The 15,047-nt window shown below is 39.2% G+C and overlaps 1 protein-coding gene across 1 annotated transcript in view; it reads right to left on the bottom strand.

The window, feature by feature from the left end:
• Positions 1–15,047, bottom strand: part of IPCEF1 (interaction protein for cytohesin exchange factors 1) — a 43,450-nt gene that overhangs the window by 16,193 nt on the left and 12,210 nt on the right. Inside the window, exons 4-7 of the mRNA XM_010194848.1 lie at positions 10,732–10,805; positions 9,077–9,148; positions 5,842–5,903; positions 2,191–2,279 (exon numbers count right to left, since the gene is read on the bottom strand). Of these exons, the coding sequence (XP_010193150.1) occupies positions 2,191–2,279; positions 5,842–5,903; positions 9,077–9,148; positions 10,732–10,805 (297 nt within the window). The remainder of the gene's footprint in view (positions 1–2,190; positions 2,280–5,841; positions 5,904–9,076; positions 9,149–10,731; positions 10,806–15,047) is intronic.

Here is a 15,047-nt window from a genome sequence, read left to right as displayed (position 1 = left end):
CTTCACAGCAAATAAACAGGGAGGGGAGCAATGTTTAACTAGACTTCCCTGAGACAACAAAGAGTTTCACTCCTAGAACTGACTTTCCAGTAGAAGCTGTGCTTTCCCAATCCTTCTAGTCATTCTCGTGCTCCAGTACTTGTCCAGGAGGGAAAGGGGCATTAAATAGGGTATTTAAAAGAAGAATCTGACTTGTAGTCAAACACAACTGCGTTGGTACATAACTGTTCCTACCCACCATGTAAGCAAGCTGAGCATAGGGCAGACCTATGGTAGCTGAAGCTTATACCAGTGGCCACTTCTAGGGTGAAAAGATGACAACTTTGCTCAGGAGACATTAACCATAGTCCACGAGAGAAGGGATTTTAAGCTGAGTATGAGAAGGGAAATCAGCTGCAAGAGGTAAAGGCTGGAGGGAAAATAACCTTTAAGGGAAAGGCTGAGGAAGCAGGACTCATTGGCACCCGCACCACTGCCTGCCTCCCATGTGTGGAGGCCAGCACCCAAGAAGAGCACCTGGGAAGGAGACAACCAGAGATCACCTCTGCAGCAACAGATTGACAAGCAGCAGGAAGCCAGAAAAACAGAAAACTAAAAAACATCACCTGTTTAAAACTCATCATCTGGAAAAATGCAAGCATTCACTCAGAGATGAGCAGACGGAAAAGATGTCTACAGCCTCTTAAAAGCAAGCCACTAAGGTACAAAATTGAAGACAGTTCATTGTCAGCCCTTGGCCCAGAATAACTCTTGGAGACATATTGCCAAGGTTCCTATTTTCTCTGATATTTATACTCACTCAACCACACTTAACTTCCAGTTAATACGGGCAATATAGAATCACATTTTAGACAGGAGTGAACACCACACACACTCCCCTGAGTGTCAGGTGAATTCTTTTACAGCTATTAACATTACACAAGTGTTTCTGGAGAGAAGTGAAGACTGACTTACCTGACTGAAACAGAAAGGGGCAAGTGGGTGATAGTGGGACATACACCCCCAGCTTTATGTGAGTTAATTCAAGATTGCCAGACAGGCAACCCTGTGCATGAAAACTCCTTCTATTATTGCCTGTGACCATGCAAGCTTCTCCAGCTTTTCTGTATATTTCAAATTTGTTCCTGCTTCACTGCCTCTGTGCCCACCCCAGCTACTAGATGTCATTTCAGCATGCCATACAGGACCCTGTACCAATGAGGAAGCAAACACTTCCCTTCCATGAAATGCAATGAGGTTCTTTAGTACTAAGTATATTAACTGCATATCCCTTGATGTTAACTTTCACCTGGGGAAGGGAAAAGCTTGAACTCAAGATTCCTTCTTTCAGCTGCATTACCATCCCAAACCAGATGAGTCATTTCTGTACACAGAATTAAGTAAACCTCGTATCTTAAAGCACATGTAAGAGGAGATGAGATCACTGAGAAAAGCAACAATATAGAAACAAGATTAGTAGGGCAATAAATGTCTAATAATTAGGCAAGTCAATTTGATTAGACACATGAGCATGCACTGTGCTGCTTCTAATTTATGAAATGAAGTGAGGCAGGATGGAATATTTCAGGCAATTACTCTACAGCAAGAGAGAAAAATAGCATAGATTTTAGGAGGATGTATATTTTCCTTTTTTTTTTATAGTCTATTTTTCAGAGCTAAGAGAAAAGAACCAACTTTATCACTGCAAGAAGATGCCTTTCCCTTCACTTCTCTTAGTTGCCACAAAAGCAGCTTCAAATTCAGTAGTCTTAAGAACAGCTCACTTAAATAAATAAACACAAATCTGTTAGGTGATACTACTAGGGTCACCAAAAGAAAGAAGATTTGAGGCTGATTTAAAAAAAGATAATAGTATGAAAAACTAGGTTATGGAAGTGTGCTAAAAATCTTGTAAAGAAAAGACACAGTGTGTGTATGAGGTAGAATGACACCTTCTTTTCCCCAATAAGAAAAACACGCCTCCATCTGAAGGAGCTTTTCTTTTACAGCGCAAGACTCCTTGTGATGCAGGCTGCAATAATTGTGTGCTCTGCCATGGGGCAGGGGCAGTCACTGCATCCTCATTTTGCAGGTGCATAGGAGGGACGTTTCCAGCCACTGATTTAGGTTATTCCCAAAAGGTCCGCCAGCTCAAGAATGTTTTGTTCCAACTGGCTAGCAACAAGAAACAAGATAATTATTGTAACTTACCAAAGAAGGAGGTGGTAGCTGGACTGTGTAGGGGGTAGTAGGTGTGTCTGTTATTTCTGGATCATCGTGTTCACTTTCACTGTAGCATTCTGAGGCAGACATGGAAAATGAGCAAAAACAGAGTATCAGACCAACACTCATTTATTTCTCACACCACTGTGATAGCCAAAGATCACTAAGTAGATTGTTCTGGGCTGAGGACCACGGTGTAACAAGTCATTAACTCCTACAGTGAAAATTAACCCACTTGTGGTAATGCTACACTACCCCATGGCAACATGTTTTCTTTTTTCAAGTAAAAAAAATTGCTAATTTACTATGACAGGAAACACTAGGTGGAACTGCTCTAGATAGTTTCACAAATAGGTTTGGGGTGGTTTGTTTTTTCATCCCTTTGCAGCATTTAAAAGACAGGCTTCATCATTTGTAGTATAAGTTAGGGAGACCTGTCGTAAGTAGTAGATGCTGTCCCTTAATCTCTATAACCAGTAAATTTACTGAAGCTAGCAAATGGGATCGGTGTTTTGGCCATAGTTTTGGAGTAAACAAGATTGCTCACATGGTGCTTTGGAAACCATAGAGCAGCCTCAAGAGGAATCTTCTGTCACTACATGGTAACTCACATAGGCACACCATTGCAGCATGGCAGAACTAGTACTAAAACACTGTCTGTAGGACTATATACCCCACTATTTATTTTTATTTAAAGCAAGCTGATAGAGCCTCAGTATCTCTTGACAAGTGACAAAGGCAGTCATGTTGTTATTTCTTTCAGCTGCCTGTCATGGTGAAAGCATTTTCTCAGATGCTTTTTAAAAGGAGATTAAATAAAGTGATAACTCTTGACAAAATGAGACACAGAAAAGAGGGGCAGCAACTTGCAGCTTCCTATTCCCAAGGCTTGGGTGTAACCACTGGGCAAGATCACTTCCCTCTGCTAAATCTCCCAGCATGCATCAGCCTTTCACATCCAGCCTTTATAGAAGCAAGTGCTTGCGTCCTGCTCCGCAACATTCACCCCCACCTGACTGAGCTGGGGACATGAAAGATTGCAAAGACATAGTTGGGGCTTAATGAGGACAACATGAATGACTGTCACAAGTGCAGGGCTGCCCCTGTGGTCTCCATGGGAGCTGGCACTCAGCACTGACTCCCTCCAGCAGCTGCATGCAGCAGCTTATGCTGTCCCAGATCAACTAGGTCTCTCCGATGAAAGCAACCCTGGAGATCGCTCCCTAAGTGGCCAAGGGTTATGTTCTGGGAGTACTTTGTAAGAGCTGGACTTCACGGGTTCATACCACTAGAAAGCATTGTGTCACCATGGTCTCTGGGAAATCACCTGTGATTATCTAATCTTTTAACTAAATTTATACCTGCACACTTTCTTTTTGTGTGTGTCATTTGGGGGCTTTAATAAGCAAAGTGTAAGGGGCTTAAGAGAGAAGAATTTTTTACATGAGAGGGAAGTTTCCAAGATGTTAACAAAGCAAAAGTTCAGGAGATTCATTACTTTTGCTCCTTGTACTTTTTGCAGAACTATAAGGTTTTTTTAATAGTATAGCTGCTATTCTGTTTACTGGAAATATATGCTGGCACATCTTAGCATAAAGGACTGAGACTGGCTGTAATAAGGCCTATATCAAATTCTAAGGCTCTAATAATGAGTTCTTGAATAACTCTTAGTAAAGAGCTTACTGTTTCTACAGCTCCCCTTTTAGGCACACAGAACTGAAAAAGAATCAGCACCTTTTTCTGATACTCTAAATAGGCAAATGGAGTTGAGGGAAGGTGGTGTTAAAATGCACAGAAAGTATATGAATACACAAAAACTGCCATAACAAGAGCCAAGACCCTCCTGAAGAGTTATGGTGTGTGATACAGAAGAGAGAACCAGGTCAGCAGAAACAGCAGTGACTGTGGTTAATGACAGCGTTTTTCTGCAGCATAGCACTGCCTCTGCAGGGGCATGCTCAAGGCAGCTGTGGAATATCTGTGACAAAACATGCGTGGAAAGACAAGGAGGTGTTTGATACTAGAATCGGAGTGCCTTTTTCTGAAGGGGAAATGTGCCACCAGTTTCAAAAGCTGAAGAAATCTCAGGTACATTGTTTATTGCAGGGTAATTAGATAACCTGCTGCAGAGGTTATTGAGTGGATTATTTTGTATCTTTCTGTCATTTAATTCTTAATTAAGATTAGTGGGCTGACTCATTTTGAATTGTTTTATAATTCTCAACTCAGCCAACATAAACAATTCTGGATATTTTGAGACTTAAAAAAAAATAAGAACTTGTTTTCATGTATACAATTTTCACCATCCTCATCCTCCATTAAACTCCACCTTTGTGAAAACATGGATAACATATTTGGACACTTCTTTCCCAAGTACAATTACCATGCAGTTCTTGTTACACAGCCTCATACTCAATATAGCCCTTTATCATAATAATATCAGACTGTTTTGATACAAAATTAGGTTCAAAGAGAATACAAGCATTTTGAAGGATTTTGAGGGTATGGAAGATAAAACGTTTCCTGACAAGAAATAAAGAGGAACCATGAACTGAAAACAAAGAAATTGAGAAGATCTGCTGAATCTCCAGAAGCTGCTTTTAATAGCAGAGTATAAATTGAGTCAGAATACAAACAGAGCCAGACCAGAGTAACCAACAACAACATTACATGTCCAAAGCCTGGACATAAACCACAACAGCAGAAGAGATGCAGAGAGGAACATTTCAGTGCTTAGACAAATTAGGCTGCATCACCTAAGTGTTGATACTATTACAAATACCATTACTATACAAATGCCTCCTCCTTCACAACCCGAGTAGTTCTAAAAAAGGCACTGGGTATCAATACTCTAAAAATGAAGAGTCAAAAGCTCAGAAGATGATACATATTCCTCAGGTTAGAGTCCATCACTGGTTTGCTAACTTACTACTACCCACAGCACTTCTTGTTCTAAAACAGCTCCCATCATGCCTGTCTTCATCAGCAGCTTCCAAGTGCTCTGAAGGGTGACTTGCTTTGTCCTCTACCCAGATTTGTGATTTCACTGCAGGTATACTCCCACCAAAAAGTTCCATTAGGTCAGTGTGCAAATTAAAACAATAAATAAATTTCTAAGGAACTTCTAAATTTACTCATTCCATTATGAACTCTTGGGCTTGGCTCTGAAGGAAATTGTAGGCTCCAGTACATCACTACCACCCCTCCACCACCTCGACATTGTTGTTGCTGAAACCCCTGGAAATGGAGGAAACAGTAGGGACAAGTCTACATTGTTCCCAAGCCAGCAAGCTCCCAGGCCATAGCACAACTCTTGTAATATGCCTTACCAGCTCAAAACCCTGAGAAGTGCAGCGGTTTCTCCTCTCACTTGGTAGGTTTAGCAAGCCAGCAAACTGTCAGAAAGTAGTCACACACCTCTCACAAGATCAGTGTGTCTCTCAGTGGCACTGTTTCTCACCATTGGCTTTTTTCTGTGATTACTCTGTGCTATCTTAGTGTGGTTTCTCTGAGCTCAGTCGGCAGACAGACCCAAGTTGACAATTGAAAAGAAAGAAAAGAGCTGACAAGAATTTGGCCAAGCAAGAACTGTGAAGAACATGATGTAATTGCATACTGAAACCACTGTTAGAAGCATACCTTCCTCATTCTTCCCATTAGGTGCCTGAGGATCTATGGCCATCCCCAGCTTACTTAGCCATCTGTGTTTGAAACAGAGAGAACATAGAGTTAAGGATACTTACATGCTGTTTGGACAGAGTTTTGCCCCTTTCAGGTGTGTTCTATGTTACTACGTCTATTTTCATTAACCTGAAGACTGAATGTCAAAGTTTCCTTCTATTTCTTAGAGCATGCTCTAGAAAGGCACTGGTTACCTGAATACTGGTTCCCTGTGGTGAGCGGGATTAGTTGCCTAGGACATCTTTCCTTGATCCTGAAAAGAGCACTGTTGATGACCAAGGATTTACACACATGAAAGCTGAAGGAAAAGTATGTGTGCTATAACACACCCAGCGGTGAGACACTGGAACAGGTTGCCCAGGGAAGCTGTGGATGCCTCCTCCCTGGAAGTGTTCGAAGTCATGTTGAACAAGGCTTTGAGCAACCTGGTCTAGTGGGAGGTGTCCCCACACATGACAGGGAGGTTGGACCAGATGATCTTTAAGATCTCTTCCAACCCAAACCATTCTGTGATTCTATAATAACACAATGTCAGTGGTTTAATCCTGTTGTTGAGGTGTCATCGTTCACCTGAGATTAGGCAAAAGGCACAGGAGCCATAGAAGATTATGTCAGTTGTTCTGTCCAAAGCTATTGTAGCATAGTCTGAGAATCAAAGGCATTTAAAACTAGACTTTCTTTTCTATATACTGCTTTCTTTAACTCCCTGCCTACTTTTGGTTTTTGTAAGTCTCACTTCCTGTGTTGCTGTAAGCTATTAACAGGTTTTTTTTCATTTCTCTTCCTAGGTGGCTGTATTTTTCTAGTGCTATAAACAATCCCTGGATATACTTCTTGTATATTGTGTTTGCCTGTAGGTCATTTAGATATTTCCAGGTTTTAAGAAACTAACAACTAAAAAGCTTAAGACTTTCAGATTAAAACTCAAGGCCTAAATAGAGAATGTATCAAGGGTAAGAACTAAGATTCAAAACTCTGAAAAAACATTGTATCTGATCTTGATTTTACTGCAGCAATGGAACTTTGCTGGTAAGATCAATGTCAAAATAACTGGATTTTTAGACTGCAGTATGAACAATAGAGCCATATAACAATTCAAGTAAACAAAGTGTCATTTCTGTATGAGTGGATTATTGGCTTTCTTCTAACACTTAATTGCAGCAGAATGATTTTTTTAAATAAATAAATAAATGAAAACTAAACAAAAAGAAAAGGTTTGCAAAAAAATACAGGACTTGATTGACTACAAGGTCAGACAGGTCATTAGTAATCATGTGGCCAGGTAACCAATAGGCCAGGTAAATGCATGCAGCTAGCCATCACACATTTACTTTTCATGGCTGCCTGACAATGGCAAATACATGCTAAATAAATGAAGCAAATGACTGTATTAATAAATCCACTGGTGATTTAATAGATATATATGCATGAAGAATTATGAAAGGTCATGATCTGTCGAGCACTTATGCACACCAGTAACTCGACACACACGAATGCCCCAGTGAGTTCAGTGGAACCACTCACATGCATATGTATTTGCAGGACTGCAGCCAAGAGAACAGATGTCTTTTAATCTGTTTTGACATATGCGTGAGTATACATGTACTTTATGTATTAAATGCATGTATTTTATACCTTGCCAAGGAAAATATCATTAGTTACAACAGTGAGGAATTAGTATTAGTGCAGTATAGTGCAAGCTGCTCAAATGCTAGGCTACCTAGCTTTAAGCCAAAATGAAATTTACTCAAGAAGTGGAGTTTGAAGTAAATATAACTGGAGGCATAAGAACCGGGACACCTGCATAGATTTCAATTACTCACTCACATGAGACTAAACATTTCAAAAGTGTCATTAAGATGCTGAGAATTTCCAGATGGACCCCAAAACTGGCTGTTAGCACTCACTAATGTCTTTCATTAGCTCTAATTTTCCTTTTCTTTCTCCCTACATCCTTCCCCCTTTTCTCTCTCAACCGGAGTTACTCTCTTCACAGAAATATTCCTGCCCAGCAGTCCCTCATTCTCAGTATCCTCAGCCCATCTGCCTCAAGAACTTCTCACTCTGTTCAAGAGCTGTGGTAGAAAATGCAGCAATAGAGAAATTAATGGTTATCTTCCCAGCAGTACGCTCTGTGCTGCTCCAAGTTGCAAAGGGCAACATGTTCTTTCCATCTATATTTACTTGCATGAATCTACAAAGTACAGATTTATGAATAAATAGGTATGTACACTACTGTAGTATCATACATTTCTCTATTTATAGCCCTTTCAGAAGGTCTTTCGACCACTGTCCTTTTCTGTTGTGGTAAATATGTATGAGGTCTCCTGTTTATAGAGGGTAAAAAATAGTCAATACCCTATGAATAAGCTCACAAAGATCACCAGCAGAGCCATGGTTAAAGTCCTGACCTGACTATCACAGAAGCTCTCTTCCCATTTAAATCATACTGTTTTGCATCCAGTATTTGGCCATTTAATGCAATAGCATTGTGAACAAGCTATAATCTGAAGTTAAAAAGACAAAGATAAGAGATGTATCTAAATCAGCTAAAACTGGATCAATAGCAAGTAATATCTATTTCTGATAGCTCAGTAGTTTCTAAAACGGCAGTTCCACATCCATTTTTACTTCTTGCATTCTAAACTGCATGAATGAATTGTTCTTACAGACATTTATGGAAAGAAAATTTCTGATCTGTCATGAAGATCATTTAACTGCAACATAGGTAGTGAAGTAAATGTTTACTTACATTAAAGAAATAGCCCTTTCTATCCCTTTAACCCTCCTTGCTAGCTGACATGCAACTCTGCAAGCAGAAAATATTGCATTTTAGTCCTAGACCACTTCTAGGACAGAAGTATATTAAGCTTTTCCCTCTCTTTCCTTTCTTCCCTCACTTCTAACAACTTGCTATCAAATATTTGCACCTCGCTAATGGAAAGGGATTTATACCAGCAACTGTTGGGAAGATTAGTACTAAAATTAGGCTAATAACATGATTCTGATTTCAGCTGTCATTAGTGAACAAATAGCAGTATTTTTCTTCTGTACAATGGTGATAAAATTAAAACAGATTCTGTAATTCCCCAAATAACTTTGTCAACAACCGCTTGACAGTGAGAGAACAAACTTTCAAAGGGTGTTCTCAGGTGTGAAACAGGATAGAACACGGCCAGTTGCTCCTACTTACGTGTTCATTTCCAGAACATTTTCTGCTGCAAAATAAAATGTCTTGATCTGTGGGTGGCTGATCTTAATAGCACTTTAAGAAAAGAAAAATAGAAAAGCTATGAAGAAGACTAGTTTACATAGCAAAGAAAAAAAATAGCTGAATTAATTATTTATTCACTCCACTATATCAATCCAGACCAAATTATCCATCCATACAGATCTTTTCTTAAAACTCTAGTCTATTTTCAGCTCATTTCCTAGGCCCCACATTATGCAACAGGAACTAAAAAGGAAGGAATGAAGAATAAAACAAAGACATGCCATTACATAATTCAGTTGTGTGCCCACATCTCAAATACTCAAATACTGTGTGTAGCTTTGCTTCTTCTGGCTCAGAAAAACCATAGTAAACCTGGAAAAGGTTCAGAGAAAGCACCAGAGGTGACTCAAGGTATGGAACAGCTTCCATGAGTGATTAACCAGGCTAAGACCTCACAGCATAGAAAACTGATGGTTGAGAGAAGGGAGATGTAATAAAATAAAATCACAAGTGGCACGCAGCAGGTGAATAGGGACTGACTCTTCACTGTCTTTTCCAATACAAGTTTTAGGAGGCACCAAAGAGACAACTAGGCAGCAGATTTGAAACAAACAAAATAAAAATAGTCCCTTGACATGCCAACAGTCAACCTGGTGGTCTCTGCCCCAGACTATGCTTAGTTGAACAGCCATCAGTAAGATTTTTCAGAGAGGGGTTTTCCTAAAAAAAATCTCCAATCCTGAGACTATGCCATTTCCCTCTTCTGTTCCTTGTTAGGTGACTGACTGTCCTGTGGAAGCACACACTATTTGACCGGGCCCCAATGGTCCTAGTCAATCCTCATGGTTCTCTTAAGTTACTTCATCCCAAATAAGTGATAAGCAGGTGTTTTCCTCCCAGCCAACAGCTGTAGAAGTGAAGGGCAAGAGTTTCTCATTGTCCTGTACTATGTGACTCAACCTTTCCTCTGAGGAAGAAAAATGGAGCTCCCCATATTCAAAATAGCTGTCCCCTTTCTTTGGAGGAGTCAAGCCCACAGTTAGTTTCAAGAACATCTACGGCTAGTGTCATCATGAGACCCAAACAGAAGAGCAAAGGCTTTCTCTTAAGGGACAGAATAAAGATCATGCTGAGCTTTGTAAGTCTGAACAGCCACAACACCCTTCCAAACCTTTGAAGCGTACTCAGAAGCAGCTGGAAGTCAGTGCTGCATATGGAGAATAATTTGAAACTTGTACTCTGCCAAAAAAAATTGCACCACAGCAGGTTAAAGAATAGTCACAACTCAGAGGGAAGCAGCATCACTTGCACCACTGTTGACTCCCTCACTAAGAGAAGGTATCTAAGATACAACACAACCTACATATAATCAGTGAACAAAGAGATTTGGAAAAAAAAAAAAAGCATTTGAAATACTGCTCTATTTTTTTAATTGTAGTTTTAACAGAGCACATCTGGCAAAGAATTTTCAAATATATTTTTGCAATATGGTTTTCTTTCAGTAGCTCAATTAATATTTCATTATTTATACAACAGAGAAGAGCTCCCCACAGCTTCATTTTCAGGCACTACTGAGATTGAATTCCTTGCAATGTTGTAAAAACCATGCATAACTGGGGGAAAGAGAAACTTACTGCCTTTTTTTGCATTCAGTTGCTCGGTCCACACTGAAGTCTGGAAGTCTGATGAATCCTTCTGCTTTTTCAGCCTGCAATAAAAAAAAAAATCACCACGTCAGCCAACCGGTATAATACCAGACTCCAATGCTCAATGATATTTAACATGCAAATGCTTGGTTTTGACAACTTTTTATAGTGTGAAATACATGCTCATCACCATGGGTACAGATTAACACCCAGTGTTTCGGCTGATATTTAGGAATAAGAAATATTCCTTTACCTGCTACTATTTGTGCTAGTCTTGGATGCTAGAAAGCTGCAACTCCTATCTGTGCAGGTGGCAGAGTGTGAGCATAGGATTTTTTGTACACTTCCAAATATCAAAGCTCCTGAAAGAGGAAGGATCCTCAATTCCTACAGTAGTGCTGAGGTAGATTCTCCCTCCTCCTCACATTGAAGTATTTGTATGAGAGCACCCTTATCTAAGATTCATTATTAAGTCATAAGTCCAGTCCAGAGTCTGAAATTGTCAAGGGCAAAATTTAGGTTTGGATCAAACTATGACTAAAAACAGTAGGAAGGCGGAGAAACCTGATTCCTTTGCAACTGTCAGTGATCACACAACTTCTTTCAACGAAGAGACCAGCCATGCTTTGTTCATAGATGGCAGGAAATGAAACTACTGAACCTCAGCTCTAAAAACAGAGACCTCTCAAAAGAGACAGATGACATAAGAGAGAATGAATAAGGGTTATAGCATCCATTCAGGTTTTGATGTTACATACAATTTCAAAGGAGTGTTGGTTCCATTATACAGTATGCATGAGTGTTACATAGATGTGTAATAGCACCACGTCTATAGTGATGGGAGTTCAAAAGTAATCCAAAATGATCCTACGTAGAGATGGAGGAGGATGTCCTCTGGATAACTATAACATGGATCACGTATAGGTTCACCTATATACACTGTACGTGAGCAAGGCAGAGGCAATATGGGCTGCTCCCACACGAGGAGGTGAAACAGTGCAAGGAGATGGTCCCAGACAGCTGAGCTCTGTTGTTAAACACTGCAAAGCAGCTTCAGATGGCTTTGACCACCCAGCTATCACTCCCCCAATAACTTTGCGGACACGGTACAGGAGGTAGCAAAAGCCAGGCAGACACGTACAGTACACTGTTCCTATGCAGTTACCTCATTCTGGATGGGAGAGGGTTTACTGAGTACTGGCATCTCTGTTCCGGGTCAGCTGAAGTCTGTGTCAGAGAATGGCTTCAGCAGACCAGAAGTTGCCAGTTAGCCTCAAATCCCTGTTCTTGCTGCCTGCAGCTGAAAAAAGTCTTCCTTCATTGCATCTATCTACATTCACCCACTAAGCAGCAATAAGACTAGGACTCCTCCTAAGAGGAGCAACAATGTAGACAAAAGTCTGTAGCATATACTGTCATGAAAACCTGTACTTTCCAGAATACAGAAAGTGTTCATTCCTGAATCACTTTTTTGCTGTTCCCAGCCCTTATCCCTGGGCACATGAAAATTTTTAAAATGTACACTGAGTTAAAGCAGGTAAAATATACACAACAGTTACAAAGAGAGAGGAGAAATGAAGATGACTGACAGCATCTCAAGTCACATTATGCATGAATATGAAGAGACTATAAAAAGACATTCATCGAGACAAGTCTTAGAGCTTTAATGCTTGGAACTATGAGTCTCTGAGAACAGAAATATGTATACAGAATGGATTTTTCAGTGGGTGGCTTCCTTGCACCTCTGCATATTTGTTCTTTGGTATGCAATAAATCATTGTATAACCATCATTCCTGCAGTTTACATGTATTAGATATTGATATGAGAGGTTTGTACTTTGTTTCTTCACCAGTAAATGGTTTTGCCCGCTCCAGGACAAAAGAAGGAAAAAAAAAGTGGTAGGTGGTAGAAGTGAGATTTTTTTGTTATTTTCTTTCAATACAGAAGAAACAATGATGTTTATTAGCAACTGAGCTGAAAAAAAGATCTCGATTTTGCAGTGTGGTTTCATTTGTACAGAAATGTGCGTATTTGCAGTTGTGGGTTTTCAGCTTTCTCTGATTATATTTGTACCTGTCAAATTTGTTTAGAGCCTGAATTAAGGAGCTTTTGTTTCCACTACACAGGTTGGAATTTAGTTAGAATAAACTCACTGAGACAAAATAACAATTAAATAAAGAAAAAAGTAACAAGATTTTTTAAAAAGTTGGGGGGAAGGAGGTTTAATGTATATTTCAAACAATTAGACCTTGAGCTTGTATTTACATCCCAGAGCCATAGTACACAGAGTATATAGGAATTAGCAAATGAGTTGGGGTGAGTAAAGGAAGAGCTCTGTTTGTGGACTCTGTTGCACTAAAGATAGCGAACGTACCATCCTGAATTTCTGTACCTAAGAGAGTGGTCACTTACAAGAACAGGTGCAGCAAGAACACCAAAACTCCTGTTTGGTTCCCAAGACCAGTCTAAGAACACCAGAGACCAACTTCAAAAAAGCAGTTCATAGGGTACCAAAGCAATTATTACAGACACTCCTGGATAAAAAGCATATGCGATGCTAGTTGTTTCTCTGTAGCATCAATTAATAAGTTTAAGAAAAAAAATAAACACCCTGTAAAAAGGAATATACTCCAGTATTGTCTCACCCACATACCAATATACCTGAGCTAGGTAAACCATCAGGTGGGTGAGTGGGGGTTTTGGCCTTACAAGTTATGACTGCAAACGCAGTTCAGCCAGTTTCATCTATTGATACACAAGCTATTGGTCTAGACTGCTTCCTACAAATTACTCAGGGTGCTGCACAGACACTCATGATGAGATTAAGACTATGCAACACCATTAGATAAGTCATTATCTCTGCTGTTGATTCACTTTTACTTTTTACAAATATTTAACCATTCAGATTTTATATAGGGCCACTGAATTATTAGGATCCTGGAAGCCAGTGTGAGGACACTCACCTGGGATGCTTCCACCCATATGGGGATGAAAATTGGACTTGAACCACTGACATATCTAATGGGTATCTAAATTAGAAGAATACTCTCTAAATTGCTAATGGAAATAGGACTTCAGACTTTGATTTCAGTGATTTATATTTACCAGTTTTACAGCACTCTCCAGATTTCTTATGCAGTATTTGCCACGTTCCAGTTGGTAAAAGATTATGTTCACTGCATTCAGGTTTTATATTAATTCTGTAAGTGGTTTCACATTTACTCATTTATAAGAAAAGGTTGATGTTTCATTTTATGTATGAGTGAAAGGAAGGAGGATAATGGTGTGAATTTTAGGAATCACATAATTTATTTTGTTAATGGACTGTTGGTACACATCTCAGATATGCCATCTATTTAACAGAAAACAGGAGTCTGATGAGTATGTAGTTCCATAATTATCAGGAAAAAAAGGAAGAAAAAAAGGGAAACAAAACATAACGGTAAAACCTTATGAGTGTTATTACAGTCAGCAGAGTTCCAAATAAACACTAGGAACAGAACACGTGAAAGTCAACTTTTTGGTCATTCTTGGGATAAAAATGACATTTTAAAACATTAAAAGTGTATAGAAATTTGAAATGTTTTCTCTTCTCTGAAATGTTATCTTTAACTGGACTGACTTTAAGCATGCTATTATTTAATTCACACATTTCACTCAAACTTCCTCAGGTTTTATTGCAATGCTCTAAAGTAGCTCTAAAAAACTCAGTTTAAAAGAACCTTGACCTGTTTTCTGTTTAATTAGGATGTTTAAAAGAATAAGTTGTTATCTCTTGTGAGTTTTATGCAGGTTAGCCTAGCATATAAATTGGCACTTTTTGCTATGCTCAGTTGTAGAAAAATAATTTCAATCATACCAGTCTCTGAAAATGCCTGGGGCAAAAAAAGGAAAATAACCATTTTTTCACAGAAAAAGCTTTTCACTCAAAAATTCAAACATATTTATGAAACATGATGCATTAATCCAATGAAAGAGGCTAATGCCCTTTATAGTTTGCCTCAGTACATAGTCTAAATTTTGTGGCTTTAGTAGACTTAGTAAATCATTTAATAGACCTTTTTCAATATCTGAAGTGAATATAATGATGCAGAAAGATTAGAAAAAAATAATGCTGTAAAGTGAAAATATCTAGTTGTTGTGGAACAGCACCAATCTGCAATTCAGGGTAGTCCTGATGGCTTCATTACAGTATTTCATTGCTGCCCCTAGAAGTCCCAGGAGTAGCTCAGTCCTCAAACCTTTTTAGTCTTTTTTTCTCACAGCCAGGTACACCAGTGAGGCAACTTACAGAACTGTGAAA

The sequence above is a fragment of the Mesitornis unicolor genome, unplaced genomic scaffold (assembly GCF_000695765.1).
Source record: "Mesitornis unicolor isolate BGI_N332 unplaced genomic scaffold, ASM69576v1 scaffold16231, whole genome shotgun sequence".
NCBI classification, from domain to species: Eukaryota; Metazoa; Chordata; class Aves; order Mesitornithiformes; family Mesitornithidae; genus Mesitornis; species Mesitornis unicolor.
Note: the sequence above shows the minus strand (reverse complement) of the source record. Positions and strands in the feature narration are given on the sequence as shown.